The sequence below is a fragment of the Microtus oregoni genome, unplaced genomic scaffold (genome assembly GCF_018167655.1).
Source record: "Microtus oregoni isolate MIOR12 unplaced genomic scaffold, Mior012 000005F_ref0000423, whole genome shotgun sequence".
Lineage (NCBI taxonomy): Eukaryota > Metazoa > Chordata > Mammalia > Rodentia > Cricetidae > Microtus > Microtus oregoni.
This window is the reverse complement of record NW_024543064.1, coordinates 44,226,773-44,244,829: the sequence shown is the minus strand read 5'-3', so window position 1 is coordinate 44,244,829 and position 18,057 is coordinate 44,226,773. Positions and strand designations below refer to the sequence as shown.

Below are 18,057 nucleotides of genomic sequence, written 5' to 3'. Positions count from 1 at the left end.
CGTGCTTGTTTTAATAGCACTGGCCTCCTGATCGCCCCATCTGTCCATTATTAACAGGAAGGCATCATCTACGAGAATAAATACTTTATCCTATCTATTGGAAAGGCTGTGGCCATGTTCCTCTCCTGTAGTGCAGGTCTACCTGAGCTCAGTGCACTTTACAGGAGATGAGCCCTTGGCCTATAGATTACCAGGATAAAAAGGTGCAGCCGTTAGATGGCCTGTCCTTTTTTTTTGGGGGGGGGGGCAAATTCTACGTAGCTGATCCTGCTGCGTACATCACACTGTTCCTACTGCCTCAAGTCAAAGGTGGCCTTATTTTATTCCAGTCCTTGTTTCTAGAAGGCGACACACAAAGCTGAGGCTTGGCATCCTTTCAGTGCTTTGTGCCTTTGGATGATGTACATTACTTTTGCCATTCAGGTTCCCAGGCTGTGCACTGGGTAGGGTTAGTTTAGTGTGGACTCCTGTGAAGCTATGATGCCATGGTGTACCTGGTCCATAGACGCTTCTGTGTAGACATCCCTTCCTTTCATTTAGGCATCATTGGGTACCACTTTTGATGATGCTGTCCTCACAGCCCGTTTTGTTGGAGAGCCCCACAGAAAGCTGCAGCCTTGCTTTGCTGCTTGTACCCAGCATGAGGATGAAGAGGCTCTGACACTGAGGCATCTTTCCGAGGAGGAGTTACGTCCCCAGGGCCATGTGAATAATCTTAATTGTCCCTTGTGTCGTGGGCCTCGGAAAACATGATCAGTTCACTTTCACACAGCACAGGGCATTGTTCTACATGACTTAACGGTGACCTTTCTGTCACTTGGTGAGCGGAGAAGAAAAGCTCCCGAGGCCGTCATTTTCAGCATAGGGATTCCAAGTGCCCGTATCAGGGACTGTAATTCCAGTCTTGACCTAGAGTACCTTAACCAGGTATTACCCCACTTTCCAAGTAGAGGTTTTTCAAATTCAGTTCTTCAGAACTCACTGTTAATTTCCCCCACGTGTTAAGTATCAGTTTGAAATGGGAAAGCTAATCTTGGGTCACCCGCCACACTGCTGGCATGGATGTGCCCGCTGCGTATACCACTTCAGGTGCAGCTTTTAGAGTCATTTAACACCCATTTAACTCGTTCATCCAGAAGTCTTTCTTTGGGCACCTAAGTATCTTCTGGGCACCTAGGAAAATAACAGTGACCGCTGCAAGGACCCTGGCCTTGTTCATAAACAATCCCTTAGATATTCATGTAAACCTGAGGCTCAAAAATTAAGAAAGCCGGGGCTCAAAATGTAACATGACTCCCCTAAGTCATGCAGCCTGTAAGCAGTCCCGGATGAGGAGCCAGAACCTCACCTTTCCCCCTCATCTAGAAGTTTCAGCACTCTGCATCACGGCGGTACTCCAGTGGTCCCTGTTGTTGAAACAGTCTGTGCAAACATGACAGAGCCACAGACCTTAACCCTCACCTGGGAATGGTTGATGAGACATGATTTTGTTTAACAGTATGTGCCCTGTCTGGAGTAAGCTTACAGAGCTGTGCCACTCCAGACACACAGGCAGCATGAACAGTCTGTCATACCGCCCATGAACAGAAAGTTCCTGTTCACGCTCTGCATTAGTAGCTGGTGTATAGTTCTGTCTCTCCCGACACAAGGAGCTCTGCTGACTCCGGGCCGTATCTGCCATTCTCGCTGTCCAGAAAAGACACAATCTCTGGCATAGAGCCAGTGCTTGGGAACTTTTCTCCTTTTGTAAAAGGACGCACCTGAGATGGGACACGAAACAAACAAACGAAACAGTCCAAACAGGGTCCATAGAGGCAGGCAGGAGTCGTGAGAACATGTCCCAGAGCAGATAAATCTTAAAGGACAAACAAGCCGATTGATATCTCACCCATGGGAGAGCCAAGTAGAAAAGCGTTTTCAATTATGCACAGTTTGGGTTTCTCCATCGCATGGCTTGTTCTCCATTTACAGGGATAATTGAGAAGCAGCCGCGGTTCAGCTGTGCTAAGTGCCCGTAGTGAGCAGTGAATTACAGGCAGCAGAACACTCTTCCTTCCACTCCATTCCGCTCCTAAAGTACAGGGTGAGCTGGGGAAAACAAGAGTGAGGGCTGGTAATTTATTGGCCCTCGTTAACAAGGACTCTGTAGACATCCAGGGAGAGGATTCCTTCTAAAAGGCGCTCCGTTATCAGGACCAAAGAAATGACATTCTTCGTTGAATACCTGCAAACCAGGGTTCTGGAAGGGCATCCTCTATCTGGCCTTGCTCAGTCATAGTTCTGTTTTCTGCAAGGATGCGCTTAGGCCTCTGGGAATGCAGGGGTCTTTGTTGTTGTTGTTGTTTGGCTTTTTAAGGATGCACCTGAAGCAGCCACCCGAACAGGGTAGCAATAAACAGCAAGTGACCTGGGCTGTAGCGCCTCGCTGTCCCAGTCCTGACTGCTGGGCCCTCTGCAGGCGTGATCTTCCTTCTCTACATCACAGGGAGGGATGGCTGTAGTTGTAAAAGACTTGTCCTGGTTATTCCATCACTATTTATGGATAATAGAAAGTTTACAATCCCGCCTGCTCATGGGGCATGCCTAGTGCCATATTAACTCAGTATATTAAGAATAAAAGTCTTATCTTGATACCCGAAAAGATTTGGGTTGAACCACAGCCAAATCGGAAGTTTGGGGCAAAGTCCATAACACCCAGCCCTGAGCCTCACTTTCTATAGATTCAAGGTAGCGTTGGCATCGAGAGTTTAAGTTAAACGAGGGTAAAAATAAGAGAATTCAAAGGATGGGTTGAGCTTCTTCCTCTCACAGATAAGGAGAGCTGGCTGGCCCATGCTTGGCAGGGGCTTCTTTTCTTCAGTTTCCCCCCACACTGCTCTGTGAAAGATTTACCCAGCGGGTATTCATAGGGGGCCTTCTGGTTGTGACACACTCTGTCTGTTCCTGAGAAGCATCCAGCCTGCTGGAGAGACAGCCTCACTGTCAGGACATTATAAATCTGCTGCTGCTTGGTCTCTGCCGTGGAGAGCAAAGCTGTGGCAGTCTGGGGGAGGAGCGGTTAGTGAGTGCTTCCAATCTGGAATGTTTCAGTGCAGGGCCCTTGATTGACATATTAGAGAAGTATTCGACACTATTAATATCTCAAAATGTGTTCATATACATATGTATATGATGCATGTGTGACAAAAGAAATCATCCCCCTGGCATATTGCAGAATTGTGGGGCGTATCTCCTCTCCAGTCCCTCACTTTGCATCTTACCGTCACCTGAGTGAGATGCATTGCTGATCAGACCCATTGAGAGCAGCAGAGCCGGGGGACTTGATGGCCTTCAGGGTGTTGCACGTGACCAGTAGCCCCAGGAGACCAGAAGCATGAGAAGGGGAAGGAAAAGAAGGGAGATTTGGAGGGATGGCAGATCAGTCAGGGACTTCTTGATCCTGGTGACTTACTTCCGTTATCATGTAGGCCCTTCCTGTGATTATCAGGAGGGGGCTGATAGGTACGAGGCACTTAACTTTTGATAACATGTAGATTGTCTCACAGAGACATGTATGCTCATACACAAACTATTTCTAGTTACAAGGGAAATCATAGCACCTAGACTCCCTTTATGATTAACCAAATGAAGTTGGATTTTGTCGTTTTGTTTCTGCCATGTGATATTTGCGATCTCCACAGCTGTTCTTTAACGGTGGGAAAGGCTCAAGAGCATATATTTGTTTTAAGATGATACCCATGTCCTCACTGATTTTCCCAGGGGAAGGAACCTGGCTTAAAGCCTTAATGGCTAAAACCATCCTGAGTTTTGGATCTGTCTTAGGCACTGTCTCACAGACAGTCAGACTACTCTGGTCTTTGGAAGTGGAACAGTACCAGGCAATTAAAGGTGGCACACACCTTTAATCCCAGCACTCAGGAAGCAGAGACTGAGTTCACGGCCAGCCTGGTCTTTAGAGCGATAGCCAGGGCTACACAGAGACAAAGGAAGGAAGGAAGGAAGGAAGGAAGGAAGGAAGGAAGGAAGGAAGGAAGGGTGGACACTAATGTTTTGACTGTTGGATTTGATTTCTCTATAGGTTCCCACCAGCCAAAAGAAGGAAGGTGTTTATGATGTGCCAAAAAGTCAACCTGTAAGTGTAAGTACATCCGCCTCAGCGGCCAGATTCATGCAGAGGCTGCAACTGGTGGGAAACTCTTTTTCTGCTCCTAGAGTCGCATGTGGTTTCTCATGGGTATAGGGACATAAGGGAAGAATGGTATGGATGAACAACGACCAATCACAACAAAGGTCTGTTCTGTGACTGAATGGATGGAGTTGGATAATGCAAAAAGTTCTGCCTGGGGGACTCAAGATCCCAGTTGTTCCAGGACGTAGGTCTCCAACCAGAACTTTAGAAAGTACATGGTCAAGTATAGGACACTGCCATTTTCTTCTGCCCGTCCCATCTAAAAGTGGTTAAGAAGTTCCAGGGGAACAATGGAAGGGCTAGTCAGTGCTATGAAGGTGTGTAAGGACTCATCCATCTCATTAGCAAGCACTTAACGAAAAGGCCATGTGTCGCATGCTCGCAGAGAAAGTAGCAGGTGGGTGTGCCACAGCCAGGACAATGATGCCCAGTGCGTCTGGACTCAGGAATCTGAGCCAGAAAGGAAAGCAGAGCCCTACGCTGGCACTGACAGCAACCTCTTATTCCTAATGCCAGCGACACTGAGGGCCAGCCTGCTCTTCAGGTTTCGATTGGTCCAGCCCCCATTACACAGTTTCCTCAGTTCAATTTGTGCCCAGATTGACTCACCTGCCCCTGGCAGGTTTAGATGCATGAGGAAATACGCTCCATTTGCTGCCCTAGTTTTTCTGGTTTTATTAGCCATTCTGGTCACGCCCTCTCCATGCTCAATAGCTCCAAGGGGAAAAAAACCTAAGCCTCTTAGGCTGGCAGACAGGCCATCTAAGGGCTCCATCAGCTCACGGGCCCATCGCTCCCCTTCTGGCCCAGCCCTCCCTCCGAACCCTCCCCTCCCCCTGCTCTGTCTGCTGCCTGCTTTCCCTACATCCAGTTATCGGGGAGACTTTTGGGGTTTCTGCTCTGAAAGTCGGTCGCAGATCACCCCTATCTTGGTGGCCCTGTGACAGTTATTCCTCTACGAACAGCACATCTTTCCCCATTGCCCCCATGAGTCTCCTGAGGTCCTTGTATTACCAAAACTGAGCCCTGGTAGCTGAAAACAGGCAGGAAACAACAAGTTTGGGGATATTTAATGGATCGACAATTGACTAGCCCCTGAAGGAGGATAAGGGTTCTTTCCCTTAAAGAGGGATTCCCTGTTTCTTAGAACCCTAAAAGGTCATTGCCCAAAGATACTAGAAGTCTTCCTTGGGGCATACCTGACTGTATGAACAGATTACATTAACTGCTCACTCAGTGTTCCCTAAGACCTACTCAGTGTGGTAGCAAGTTTCCATGCTTCCAGAGGTCTGAGAGAAACAGGAGGTGCGAGGCTCAGGTTTGCAAACATAAGCACAGGCAGATCTGGCTCCTGCTCCTGCCCACCTCTATGAGCTTCGGTGGGGTTTCTCTATCCCTTGGTCCACGGTTTGTCTTCTACCCAAAGAAGTTAGTGACTGAGAAAAGAGTATATCTGTTGGGAAGTTCCTCTGAGTTACCCCAGCCTCATAGGGCTACATAAACTCCTCTGGGTCCCTCTCTGCACTGCTGTCTCAGTGCCCTAGATTCTTCAGCCTGAAGCTCTGCCCCTCTGCCAACACACATGCACAGGGCATCTCTCTGCTGTGAGGCTCCGTCCCTCATATCACCTTGGCTGCCCCATTTGTCTCCTGTCCTCATTGTGAAAGAAAAAGGAAGCAGAGAAAGGGAATCCTGCTCGTACATGTTAGGTGGCTGCCGGGGAGCTGTGGGGCCCCTCCACAGTTCCCACAGAAAGGCAAACTGCCCAGTGTCCTATCACTCTAAATTCTTCACTGGTTTCCTCTGGCTTGGGTTCAGAGCTACACAGAGCCCAGGTGAGAGAATCAACCTGGGGTTTTCCTTCGGGAAATCGACCATCATCCCCAAAGGACTAGCCTAATCCTCAAGTCTAAGGCTTGGGTGTTCTTGTCACCAATGGGCACTGGCTGAGGGTCTCTGAGTAACCCTTTGTCTCTCAAAGGCTCTGTATCTGTTAAAAGCAGGTACTGCCTGCCTTTTAGCTTAGGAAGACTGAGAGAAACATCTTGGGAAAATCCTTAGCAGACGCTGTAAATTTGATGAAATGAGGATATTCCTGGGTGTTGCTGTAACAAGCGAAGCTTGAGCTGGCAGTTTTGACTGATCTGGGATGGTCAGCTTCTCAGAATGAGGATGCACCTCCTTTGGGAAACCTGCTTTACTCCAAACAGGTCAGCGCATCTTTCTGCGGGCTTTGTCCTTCCCTTTGCAATGATAATGGCGAATGTTATTTTCCTCTTAATATGTCTACATGAACCATTGGATTTTGTGTTCCCCAAAAGTGTTCGGTGAAATCGTAGCTCTTGAAGTCCAGCTCTGTGCCTAACATTTAGCTGTCTCTGAGCACAGAGGTACTGTCCCAGTGTTATGAGACAGAGCTGGCTTTGAGTTCTGGTTTCATTACTGGTTTTGTGACCTTGAGTGAGTCCTTTTCTCTGTTTAGTTTTTAGTTGCCTTGTGCTTGTAATGGTGATAGAAAACCATGACCACCCGATTCTAAGTGTTTTATATTAGCCACTCAGTATATGGTATCTGTTGGTAAATCTGAATAAATTTGCTTGAAAATACTTACCAGGAGTGGTCACGCCCTCACTGTGTGTCTGCCGAGGACAGAAAGCATGCCCTATCCGTGACCTGATTACTAGGGGGCATTGGCCCAGCATGGCTGCACTGAAAGTGCATTATTGAGAGTGAGTGAACAGAGCTGGAAACGAACGATTTGTAAAGAATAAATGTCTTTGGATCCCAAGCTCATGCCTTAAGTTCTTTCTCCTCCTGGAGCAGTATGTCGCACGGAGACGGTGTTTGCTGTCATAGCTGCCCCTGGCCCAGCCCCTCTTTGCACCCTGCCTTCAACCGCCCGTGCCCTATTCCGCCTCCAACCTTCATAAATATGCATGGTTTTTCTTCATAGCTTGGATCACCAAGCTGACAGATGGCCTTCTGAACACACACATGGAAACGTACGTGCACACGCACACACCTGCACCGCTCTCCTCCCACATCAGCAGCTCCACAGCAGTCAAAGCCAAAGGCATTTTTGCTGACTGGGCAAAGTTATTTTGGGGTTTTGTTTTGTGTTCTGCTGCCTCGGAGCCCCATGGAAACTGGTTAGCATCGTTACAGTGCGTAACGTTCTTTGGAGAGAGACCGTGGTACCTGATAACATAGTGAGGACATGGTCTGACAGAATTAAGAATCTGCATAGGCATTTTTCCCAGAAACCCTTGGAGTCATTTATATGTCACAAAGAAGGCCAGAGAAAGGATGAGGGTTCATCGATTTTACTACATGCTCTCCTAAAGACCACTATAATTCTTGCATTTTAAGACCATATCAATATATCTCTTACCTAGCGATAGATCATCTAAAATTAAGGATAATAATTACGTGGTTTAATTTGAAGCCACATTTAGCTGAAGACTTTTCTTCAAAAAAACTAGAAGTGTCTGGTAATATATAGGCTATGAACAAGATAAAAGGAGACAGGCAGACCTCACACCCCAGCCAATCATTCACCTGCCTTCTCAACAGAACAAAGAAAGCTAGCGTCCATTTCCAAGCTGGGGTTTCAAGGAGCACTGACCAATGAGATGTTCATCAGTGATTCCAAAAATTAAAACACCGAAGTTTTCAGGTGTTTAATGCATTTAAAAATATGCTACGAATGTTAACGTGTATTCGTATATGAATATGCAAGAGGAATATATTTTGAGTTATGAATATATATTACAGAAATTGAGTAGGTCTCAATTTTCTTTGACCTAAATACTCTTTTTAATGCAACCCCCAAATACATCTCAAGTAGAGAGTCGCTCCATTAAGGACCTAACTGGGGACAGGGGTATGGAAGACAACCCAGGCATGCATAGTACTAATACCAAACATTCAACTCCCAAAGCTCAGGTTGAATAGCAGTGCTATTCTTTACTGCTCACAGGTCCATGAGCCGTCCATGTGGTTCTGCTATTGTCTGCCTTTCCCAGAGTTACTTGACTGATGTGTCTCTGGTTACCTGTGGATCTGGAGGCAGTCGCGCCTATCCCTGCTGAGCCGGCTCACAGATGGGGGATGTGGTTAGCTGTAGTCTAAGGCAGCTTCAGGAAAGGCCTCAGCATCTTCTTCCATGGAGTTTCTCCTCCTTCAGCAGGGTTGTCAGGTCGCAGTCACCTTGTGGTGGCACGGGTTCCAGCGTGTGCGTGGAGACACCCAGACCCTCTGAGACTATGAGTAATTCAATTCTGTCCTGGATTCAAGTTTAGAAAACAAACTCTACACCTTGGTAGAAATTGTAGTTTTCCCACAAAGGACAGAGAATATATGGAGAGTGTAGGGGAATGTCTCTCATGCAATCTGTTTATCGCCATCGGCATGCAAAATCACTACTGAGTGATAATAATCAAGTTGAAATATGCTTGCTTCCTTGCTACTGCTTCCTTTTCCTGGTTGCCTTGCTTGTATTTCGCTGTCATCTGAGGTGGTTTCTGATGGGCTCACTCTGTAGGACAGCCCATTGGGCACCCTGGCTTCCTGACCCCAGACTCCCCAGCCACTGATCCTCCACTTCTGGAGATGCCTTACTGATCAGGCTCTCAGGTGCCCTCCTCTCTCTCACCACAAGCCTCTCCTTCCTCTCCTCACACCTCCCGACTCTTGCTAAAAAACACTCAGTCCAACAGTCAAGATTCAGTTGAAAATTTTTTCCTCTGCATCTTTCCCAGAATCCCTAAGGAACTTGCAGTTGTGAATTCATGTCTACGGAACATCTAATGATGTTTTATCATTGGCAGAGAGCGGGATTCTCCAGTGACTGGACGTGTGGGCTTTGTGATCAGAGGCGCTTGGATTTGAGTTCAGCCTCACCACTCCCTAGCTTTGTGACTTGGGCTGCTGCTGTATTAGCTCTTCTAAGTCTCTGTTTGTTCATCTGAAAATGGAACTAAAGCTGGCGTCTGCCTAAGCAGGTTTTGTGGGAGGGTGGTGCAAGCTAGTCTCAGTTAGCATGCAGCATAGTGCTGAGCCCGCTGAGGATTCGGAAGTTGCAGGCTGTCGTTCCATTTCTTTTACCTAATTATCTGTGAACTGCCAGGGGACAGGCCTCCTGTCTCCGAAGGAACACTTCCTGGGGTTTCTGGTCTCCTTGAGATGTTGATGGTAAATTATCTTTTCCTAACAAGGCATATTCACACCAGTCAAGTTCTGTGGGTCTTGTCCGTGACGCGAGCCCTCCTCTGCTGTCCCAGAACCCCAGCAAGCAGCTCATCATCTCACATCAGCGGAAGTGGCCTTAACGGCAGAACCCATCTGATAGATCAGGGATTTCAGAGTTTGGGGACAGAAATTAGAATTTAGTGTTTCTTAACGCTCACCCTCTGTCTCACCTTGCTTAGGACCCAGCTATGGGCAGAAAGCTGACTGCCTCCTTCGCACTCCTTCCTCCTGCTCGGTTGCCTGTGATTCCAGTCTTCCCCACCCCCCACCTCACTTCACAAATCCACCCAGCCCTTTCTTGCTCTGTGGTCTATTGGATTTGTTGCCTTTATGTGCTTACTTTACCATTAGCCTGGGATGTCCTCTTCTGTCAAATTTCTTCTTAGGGTCATCCTACACCCCCCCCCCACATTTCCTGGGAACTCTAAGCCAAGATAATCATTAATCCCACCCTCACCTAGCATATATACATGTCTGCCTCTTTTCCTGGTCATGACAACAGGAAGCTTTTCACAGGGGATAATCTCTTTAATAATCTTAAATACCCAGGTATATTTTTATGTAAAGGTCTGACAAAGCCAAGGGCACGCATGCTTGGTTATGGGAAGTTAGGTGGATAGACAGAAGGCTTTAGGAAGGAAAATGTAACGAGCAAAGCTCTGCGGATGAGCAGGATTAGAGCAAACCCTGGGCACAATGCCAGCCCCTTGGAGACCAACTGGATTGCAAGGTATTTTTGACTCCTGAGCCCATATTGACCTCACCTAGAGGCAACTCTAAGCTGATGAACTCATCATCAACACCCTTACTGAACAGAGACGAACTTTAGATCCTCTTTGTGTCTGCCAGTTCATAATTCTGGACATTTTCGAGCCAAATATCCTAGCACTGGGGCTGACTATCAGGGATGTGCATTCCTGAGTGGGGACACCGGCTGCCAAGGATGGCATTACTGCAGCCATTACTGAGAGCGTTTTATCACTGCATTAGCCTTTGAGAATGGTTCTGGTCCCACTGTGGGGTTGCCAGGGAGAGAAGAGCACTCAGGCTGCAAGCCTATTTCAGACGCTGTGAGCGAACGGGATGAGACATCCCCTCCACACTCCTCTGTTTCAATGTCACAGACCCAAAGAATCATGTCATTTCAGATGAGAAACGGTGCTTTTCTGCTCGATGGTCCTCGTTCCCTTATGTAATAGTCTTATGCCTGCCAAAGACCTTTTGTCCTGAACCTTATAATTGCTCCCCACTTAAAACTCTTATGTAGTTGTGTTAGGCATAAAAGACTTTCTGATTATCAGTTATAATTCTGAATTCTGTCAGAATCCACTCCCCCTGCCCAGCTATCAGAATCAGCTTCAGTGAGAGTCTTAAAAGTTTGGCATAGTGGCAAACAAGCAGATGGTCAAATTGATACCTTACATAGGACATTAATGGCATCAAAATGAACCACGGAGTCAGAACCGAAGAAACGTCAGATGCCCTGACTTTGGTTGAGATCTTTCTCAGTTCAACTTTCTGAGACTGTTTCTCCTCCTCTGCATAACTAATACCATCCTCTTCTGATACCCGGGCCCTCGGAAAGTTCAGTGTGTATGAAATCAGTCTTCAAGGAAGATGAAGGCTGCTTGTAGGAGAAATGAGTACCAAGGAGGGGTACTGGTAGGCAGTAGCTGGGGATGGACTGGGTGTCTTCCAAGTTCTTGGCATCTACCTCAAGAATAAAATAACGGTTTACATAGTTTGCGAAAGTGGCAGGGAAACGTCATTCAGACATAGCGACAGCACAGATTAGTAAAAAATACACTGTCAAGATTGACAGTGGACAATGAGGGACAACACAGGTAACCTGATTAATGTGTGGAGCCTTCTTCTGTAAGGTAAATAAAAGGAAGAGTTTGGTTACTAAGAGATGTAGTTTGGGGGTCATCTATTAGATTTGCAGGTTCAATGATATAACTATTTCCTCTCCAGGCCATGCCTCTTCCCATGATGCATCTGATTTTTAATTATGTGCCCACTCAATTGTACATAGGCATAAAATGATAATTAGGAACAGTTTCACTTTGAGGACATAGTTTGCCATACTGTGCACATGCACAAAACCAGTTCAACCCAGATCAGCCCCCCTTCTGCCTTCTATACCAAGACATAACCTGAGTACAGACTGAATGCGATCTCAGTTTGATGATCATTCAGAGAAGTTGACTCATTTCCATTGTTCAGAGAGGGCTATGTGGGCAGCATGATGCAGGCTTGGGGGCCTAGGTTTCTAACAGGCTGCCGGATGCATTGTTTGGAGTGAGGTGTGTACATAATATACGTAGGTAAGGGTCTCAGGCTGCTAAGTCCATTAGTACAAAAGGGTTGTGTGCATGGTCCAAACCAGATAGAGTCCCGTGTTGCTAAGCTACCCCTGATGCTTGCTGCCCTCGGTTGGTCTTCGTTGCCTCTCTTCTATGACTAAGAGACAAGCACAAGTAAAATGACCAGAAGGGCAAATCAGGGCTCATGACAAGGAAGAGCTCTCAGACCGTTAAACTGATATCCAGAAGGCAAGGCGGCTTCCCTGAGTGGAGAGTCTCTTCTCCTAAGAATATTCAGGCAACATAAGTGGCTCCTAGTTATTTCTAGGACCTGAAATTAGGCTCCTAGTTATTCCTAGTTGAAGGGAACTGGCCTAGTGGGGTCTCAAAACGATTCACCTATTCACATTCCGTTTTGCCACCATGTCTGTCTAAAGTTGACAGTGTTTGCCCTTTAAGCTTCTCCTAATGCCTCAGCTGCCAAATCAGATATGAGCGGCCCCATTCCCTGCCTTTTTTTTTTTTTAAATCTCCCTGACTCACAGTGGCCCTCTTGGAACACACAGCCATGAGTAATGGGTTTGTCCTGTGAAGTTAGTGCTTTGGATGTGAAGCAGTTTATCTGGTGTTAACCAAGCCAGCTCCCTGAGCACGCTTCCAGCATGGAACAGGTATCTAGAAAATATGTTCCTTCTTCATTTCTTTCAGGAAAGCTTGAGATGAGGGCAGTAGATCTAGCTGTGTGCCCTGAAAAGGAGCCACACTAGAAGAAAGTGATAAAAAAAAAAAATCCCAGTGATGGGATTTGACATTCACCGTGCACGTCAGTGCCTTCCTTGGTTTTATAGTACCAGGCACTAACCATATGTACTAGGAATGTAAGGCTAGTTTAGCTGTGGGGAAAGGAGCTAGAATTTACAGAGCATCTGCTACATACTACGGGCAGCCTGGGCTCTGGATTCCATTTGTCTTTCTCCCTTATCACAACTCTAGGAGGTACGTGTACTTGACACCTGCAGAAAAGGAGACTTGTGGGGCCCATTGCTCGCACTCACGAAACTGGTAAATAGCAGAGCCAAGAACCAAACCCTAGGTTGTGTGGCTCAGACATCCACATGATTTTTATTCAAACATACTGTGATTTTGTTGGTTTTTATCATTTTTCTAGATGAGATCTTATGTAGAGCCAAGACTCAAGAACTACCTGAGTCCAAAGAGGACTCTGTACTGCAGATCTTGCTGCTGCTGTTTCTGAAGTGTGCGGATAAGGGTTCTGTGTGCTACCACCCAGTTTATAGGGTGCTGGTGCTCAAACTCAGGACCTACAACATGATAGGCTAACTCTGTACCTACTGAGCTCCTCCTCTGATCTCTGGCTCCTCCCTTTTACCCTGGTGGGAATCAGTACCCAGGCCTCAGATCTTGTCTCCTAATGTCTTAGTCTCTAGTATGTTTGTGAATGGTCATCTTCCCTCCTGGGGGCCCAGCACTCCTGACTGGCTTCAAACACCCCTCTCCTCATTTAGACTGAGTTTCAAACAGGCAGGTCTTGTTCCCCTCCTGCACCTTCGCTCTGCTAAGCACAGCGCTCCAGTCCCCTGGTGTTAAAGAGACATCTGTAGACACCAAAGATCTCCTCTTGCTGGAAGTAGCCCCACTTCCAGTGTTGCCTCTCCTCCACACACCGCGCATTCCTGTATGAGGCCTCTGTGCCCCGGCAGCCAGCGTTTGTCCGATTCTCCCTGCTCAAGTTTTAATTCCGCTTCTCAGCTACAAATGTAGGAAGAGTCAATCCATTAAAGTGAAGAATTGCAAGAATTCTCTTGACAACTATTCGCTCCTTCCCCCCTGCAACTCCCATCTTTTATGGCAAATAAATTTTCATTCACAATTCGGCAGTTGGTTTTTCCTTTAGTTGGAAATCTGGATCAAGATGTTGCATAATTGGATTAAATCTACTCTGAACATTTGTCAGCCTCCCTTCCTCATTAAGCACCACATTGTACAGAAATTATAATTATTGCAAGGCACTTAACAGAGATGTCACACAGGAGGAGGACCCACGGGGAGGGAAGGGAGTCTGAACCCAGGCATTTACACAGAGGATGGGGAAGGTAGCAGCGTCTAACATTCATTACATGGACTTCCTTTTACTTTTGCTCAGGAAAGTTGTCCTGAAATAGAATCCTGAATCCCCACGGTGTGAGAGCAATAAGGAACATTAGAAAGACTTCTTCTGATTTAATCTCACCCAGCATAAAAGTCCCTCCTAAACAATTGGGATAGGTGTGGGAGAAAATACCCTTTGGCTTTGAACTTGTAGACCCCACTAATAGACTTTCTGACTTTTCTAATCCCAGAACCTAGAACTCTAACTGATTTCAAGACCTCCTTGAGAAGCTCTGTTATAACCTCATTCATTCACTCCTCCATAAGCAGATATTCACTGTGAACCCCCTATCTTTGAGACAATATTTTGGGTCCTATCAATACATAGATGGAAGAGATAGGTAACTGAAGAATCTTGATGGTTTCCATAGGCTAAGCATAGAAAATAATGATTAACATAAATGGCCAATGCTAGGAGAAGCTGTGTACAGGAAACCACAGAAGTATGGTGGAAGGCAGAAAGCGTTGCTCGAAGGCATTGAGCAAAGACCTCAGCCAGGGCTGGCAGTGGCAGTAGGATCCTGTAGACCATAGGAATCTGTCCCTGGAGAAAGAGGAATAGATATAAGAGGGAACTGAGTACTTAAGAGCACTGAAATGGAGAAGAAAAATCTGGCATATTCCCAGAGACCGATGGGTCACCTCAAGTGGCCAGGCCACAGAATGTTTCCACGGGAGTGAAGGACAGGGATGCTGGAGGAAGCTTGTCCCAACAAGCAAGGGCACTGAATAAGATGAGGAATTGGGATGTGTCAAGAAGACTCTGGTGCTCGCTGGTCACTGTTAGAGCTGCTTCTTAGCAGTACTGCTGTGGTGGCCTCAGCAGGTGGTTTACCAGGTGGGGAGACCATTAGATAATTAGAATTATCTAACTACATCCATCAGGAGACTCGGAAAACATTCCAGGTGGTTTAACAGAGGGACTTTATTGTGGGGCGCTAGTTATAAGTTACTAAAAGAGCAGAAAAGTCTAACGAGGCAATTGGATAACCCAGATTAGTAAAAGAGCCAGGGCAAAGGAAGAGGTAGCCTTAGCAGAGCCCAGGACATGCAGCTATGCACAGAAAGGGTGAGGAGCTATCTGTGGAGGCTAAAACCACACTCGAGACCTGGAGACTCGGCCACACTCCCAGTCACGCCAGAGACGCCTGGGCAGCGTGAGGTCTCCAACCACTGCCTCCTGCTGAGCAACCTAAGTAGTTAACTCTGTACATGGAAGTTGGGAGGCAGAGGCAGAGGTCCTTCAGAGAATGTCCCATCTTGAACTTGGATTTGTATCACATGGAGTTGTGAGTAAACCTTCTGTTGCTCAGCTATGGGACTCTCAGGAAATTGCTTGATTTTCTAGTGATCAGCCGACACAACGTGAAGAGGCATTTCCTCATGTCATTGCAGAGACCGAGTAAGAGTAGTGTTTCATCATAGTCTAGATAGAACTGGCAGGAGACAGAGGGATTCGGGTGAGTGTGAGCTTTGCAGCCCTGCTCTGTGGGTGTGAAATCTGTATTCCTTGGTTAGCAGCTGTGTCCACTGGCCCTTTGCCTCAGTGTGCCCGCCTGCTAAATGTGGATAATGGCTGTGGCCCCCCGACTCAGAGAGGCTTTTGAGTTTTAAATAAATAATTCATATAAGATATTTATAACAGCACCTGGTACATAGTAAGTGCTCAGTAAACATTGGTCATTGTTATGATTGTCAGCCATCATGCAGACTCGACCAAGTCCTTTAAGACGTGAGCCGGAGTGACAGCTGCCTCAGTCGCTAGGCTGCTATCAGTCTGCTAGTGGGGTGAGAAGGTGTGGAAAGCCCCAGACCAACCATCATGTCTCCAATCAGCTTTAACTGACAGCCCAGAATGGTGTTGACCCTCCAGTGGCACCGCAATGCTGAGGCTGTGTGGCATCCCCTTGAGCGGTCAGAACAGAGCACCAGAGACAGGTAGTTTAAGCAATAGCAGCAACCGTTCACAGCCCATACAGGCTGCATAGTCCCACATCAGGGTAAAAATTGTCCTTGAATTGTAGACGCATCCTACTGTGGCCTGTGCAAGTGGCTAGGGAAGATGGGGCGGTAGAGCCGGAGGAGGCACTTCAGCCCATTTGTTGAGGGAGGAAGGGACACAGTCAGTCCTTCCTGCCAAGCATGTTAGTTCCTTTTTGTTTGCTGTGATAAAAGTGGCTTACAGAATAGTTTGTTTTGGTTAATGCATCCAGAGGCATAAGACTCTGTCATGGTTAGGAGGCGTGGCGGGCAAGCTACAGGCATGCTGGCTAGAGCAGGAAGCTGCGAGTAGACTCACAGATCTTCCGTCAGCATGATGCACAGAGAGCAAACTGGAAATAGGGTGCAGCCATGTCATTTCAAAACCTACCACCAGGGACATACTTTCTCCAGCAAAGCTCTGCTCCCAAACTTACCCACAACAGCACCCCCAAGTAGGTACCAACTCCTCAAGTACCAGAATCCTTGGACGCCATCACAGCAGGGATGACAAACAAAATATTGAGCACCCCACTGTTCTAGGCACTGTATGTTGTTATTGCAAAATTGTCCCAAAGTGCTGTAACAGCAGATGTCCCAGTGGGGTGCTGAGGAACCAGAGCATTAAATCGCTAAGTCCAGCCAGATGAAGCAGAGCTAAGATGTCTCCCTCATCCACCTCTTTGACCCTTAAGCTAAGGTGACCTAGTTTATCCTCCAAACTGATCTACTTCCAAAGGAAAGGGGAGGAGGGCCACTATTAACAATTTTATCAGCCTAACAGGCGAAAACAAGGTCTGCCTTGAACAAACCAGGATCTGGGGATGCCCTTCCCCAAACTCGTGCATTTTTCTGCTGAACTATGTAACCACTAGAAGCAGAACGCTTGAGACCCCAAAGCTGGAGGCTTTGGACCAGCTCGCTCCCGCTGATTTTTGTGGGTGGCACTTCCCCGTGCAGAAGGAAGGACAGTGGGCTCTTCCAGGCACAGGTGCCGTGCACGGCTGCTCCTTCTGCAGCATCCGTCAAGTGACTGGGAGATCTGGTGCGTGGGGTATCTGTTAACTGCTGCTGCTGCTGCTGCGAAGCCGTCATTATTCCTCTAATACAGATCATTAACATTCAGAGAATCTTAACTACAGCATCTTAACGAGCAAAGCTGTAATATACAGCTTCCCCATAAATATCCATCCGTGCTGACGCGCCTTCGCTCTCCATACACTAATTCGGCTGCTCCGGATAAATCATCCTGTTGGGCTTCTTTCTTTCTCCCTAACTGCCGTTATTAGTAGTTACAGAAGAGTAATGAACAAACTCTAGTCAAAGGGAAAAAAAAGGACAAGAGCTAAATGAAGGATCATGAGGCATGAGAGTGTATATATCAGTGACAGTCCCCACTGAAGGAAGCACGAAGCTCATTTTCGGTAGCAGCTCAGAGAGGACACAAGAAGCCAGCATTTGCTGACTCCGTGCCAGGGTCAGGGCTGTGCTCAGGACTTCGTGGCTCCGCTTGAGATTCCAAAGACAGCAGGTCTGTCCTGTGTGACTTATAAAACCAATACTTTCTGCCCTAGCCCTGTAGATATGATAGAGCATGTGTGTTTCTATGAGACTTCCAAAGACTTCCATGAGTTTATGCAGCCTACTTAACATGGCAACTATTGTTTTGTGCTTGGTATGTGTAAGAAGATTGAAAGCAAGATGCTAACAGAAGAAGGAAACAAAGCCGGTCTCTGGAACGACTCCTGTGATGGGGACATTCTTGCTCATGTTTTATGACGCTTCCTCCAGTTCTGCTTAAACCTCTGTCGATTTTTCCTCGTTTTCACCCATGCGAGTTAGCAGCATCCCCAGCCTTCTCGTTCACAGTATTCCTCTTTCCCATTCTGCACGCTGTCAGCCCCACGGTTCGGGATTTCTCCCTCCTTCTCCTGTACTGTACAGTCTCTTTGCCTTGTCTCCTTGGCTGTTGTCATGTTGTTCTTTGTACCTTCAGCCAGGTGTCCTGGCCCTCTGCCTTAAGCACCTCTGGGGGATGACTCACGTGTCAGCTGGCCACACTTCCCACAGAGGACCGAGCTGTCCTGTCCTGGGGCGGGCTCCTAAACTGCCCTCCTGCCTCTTCCTCCTAGAACCTTGCACTCACCTTGGTCTTATGACATA

The 18,057-nt window shown here is 47.2% G+C and overlaps 1 protein-coding gene across 5 annotated transcripts in view; it reads left to right on the top strand.

Moving 5' to 3' along the window:
• The window catches only part of Dab1 (DAB adaptor protein 1), a 1,107,419-nt gene that overhangs the window by 1,050,553 nt on the left and 38,809 nt on the right, over nucleotides 1-18,057 (top strand). For all 5 annotated transcript variants that reach the window (XM_041652239.1, XM_041652236.1, XM_041652238.1 and 2 more), the window contains one exon: nucleotides 4,079-4,138. In XM_041652239.1, the coding sequence (XP_041508173.1) occupies nucleotides 4,079-4,138 (60 nt within the window). The remainder of the gene's footprint in view (nucleotides 1-4,078; nucleotides 4,139-18,057) is intronic.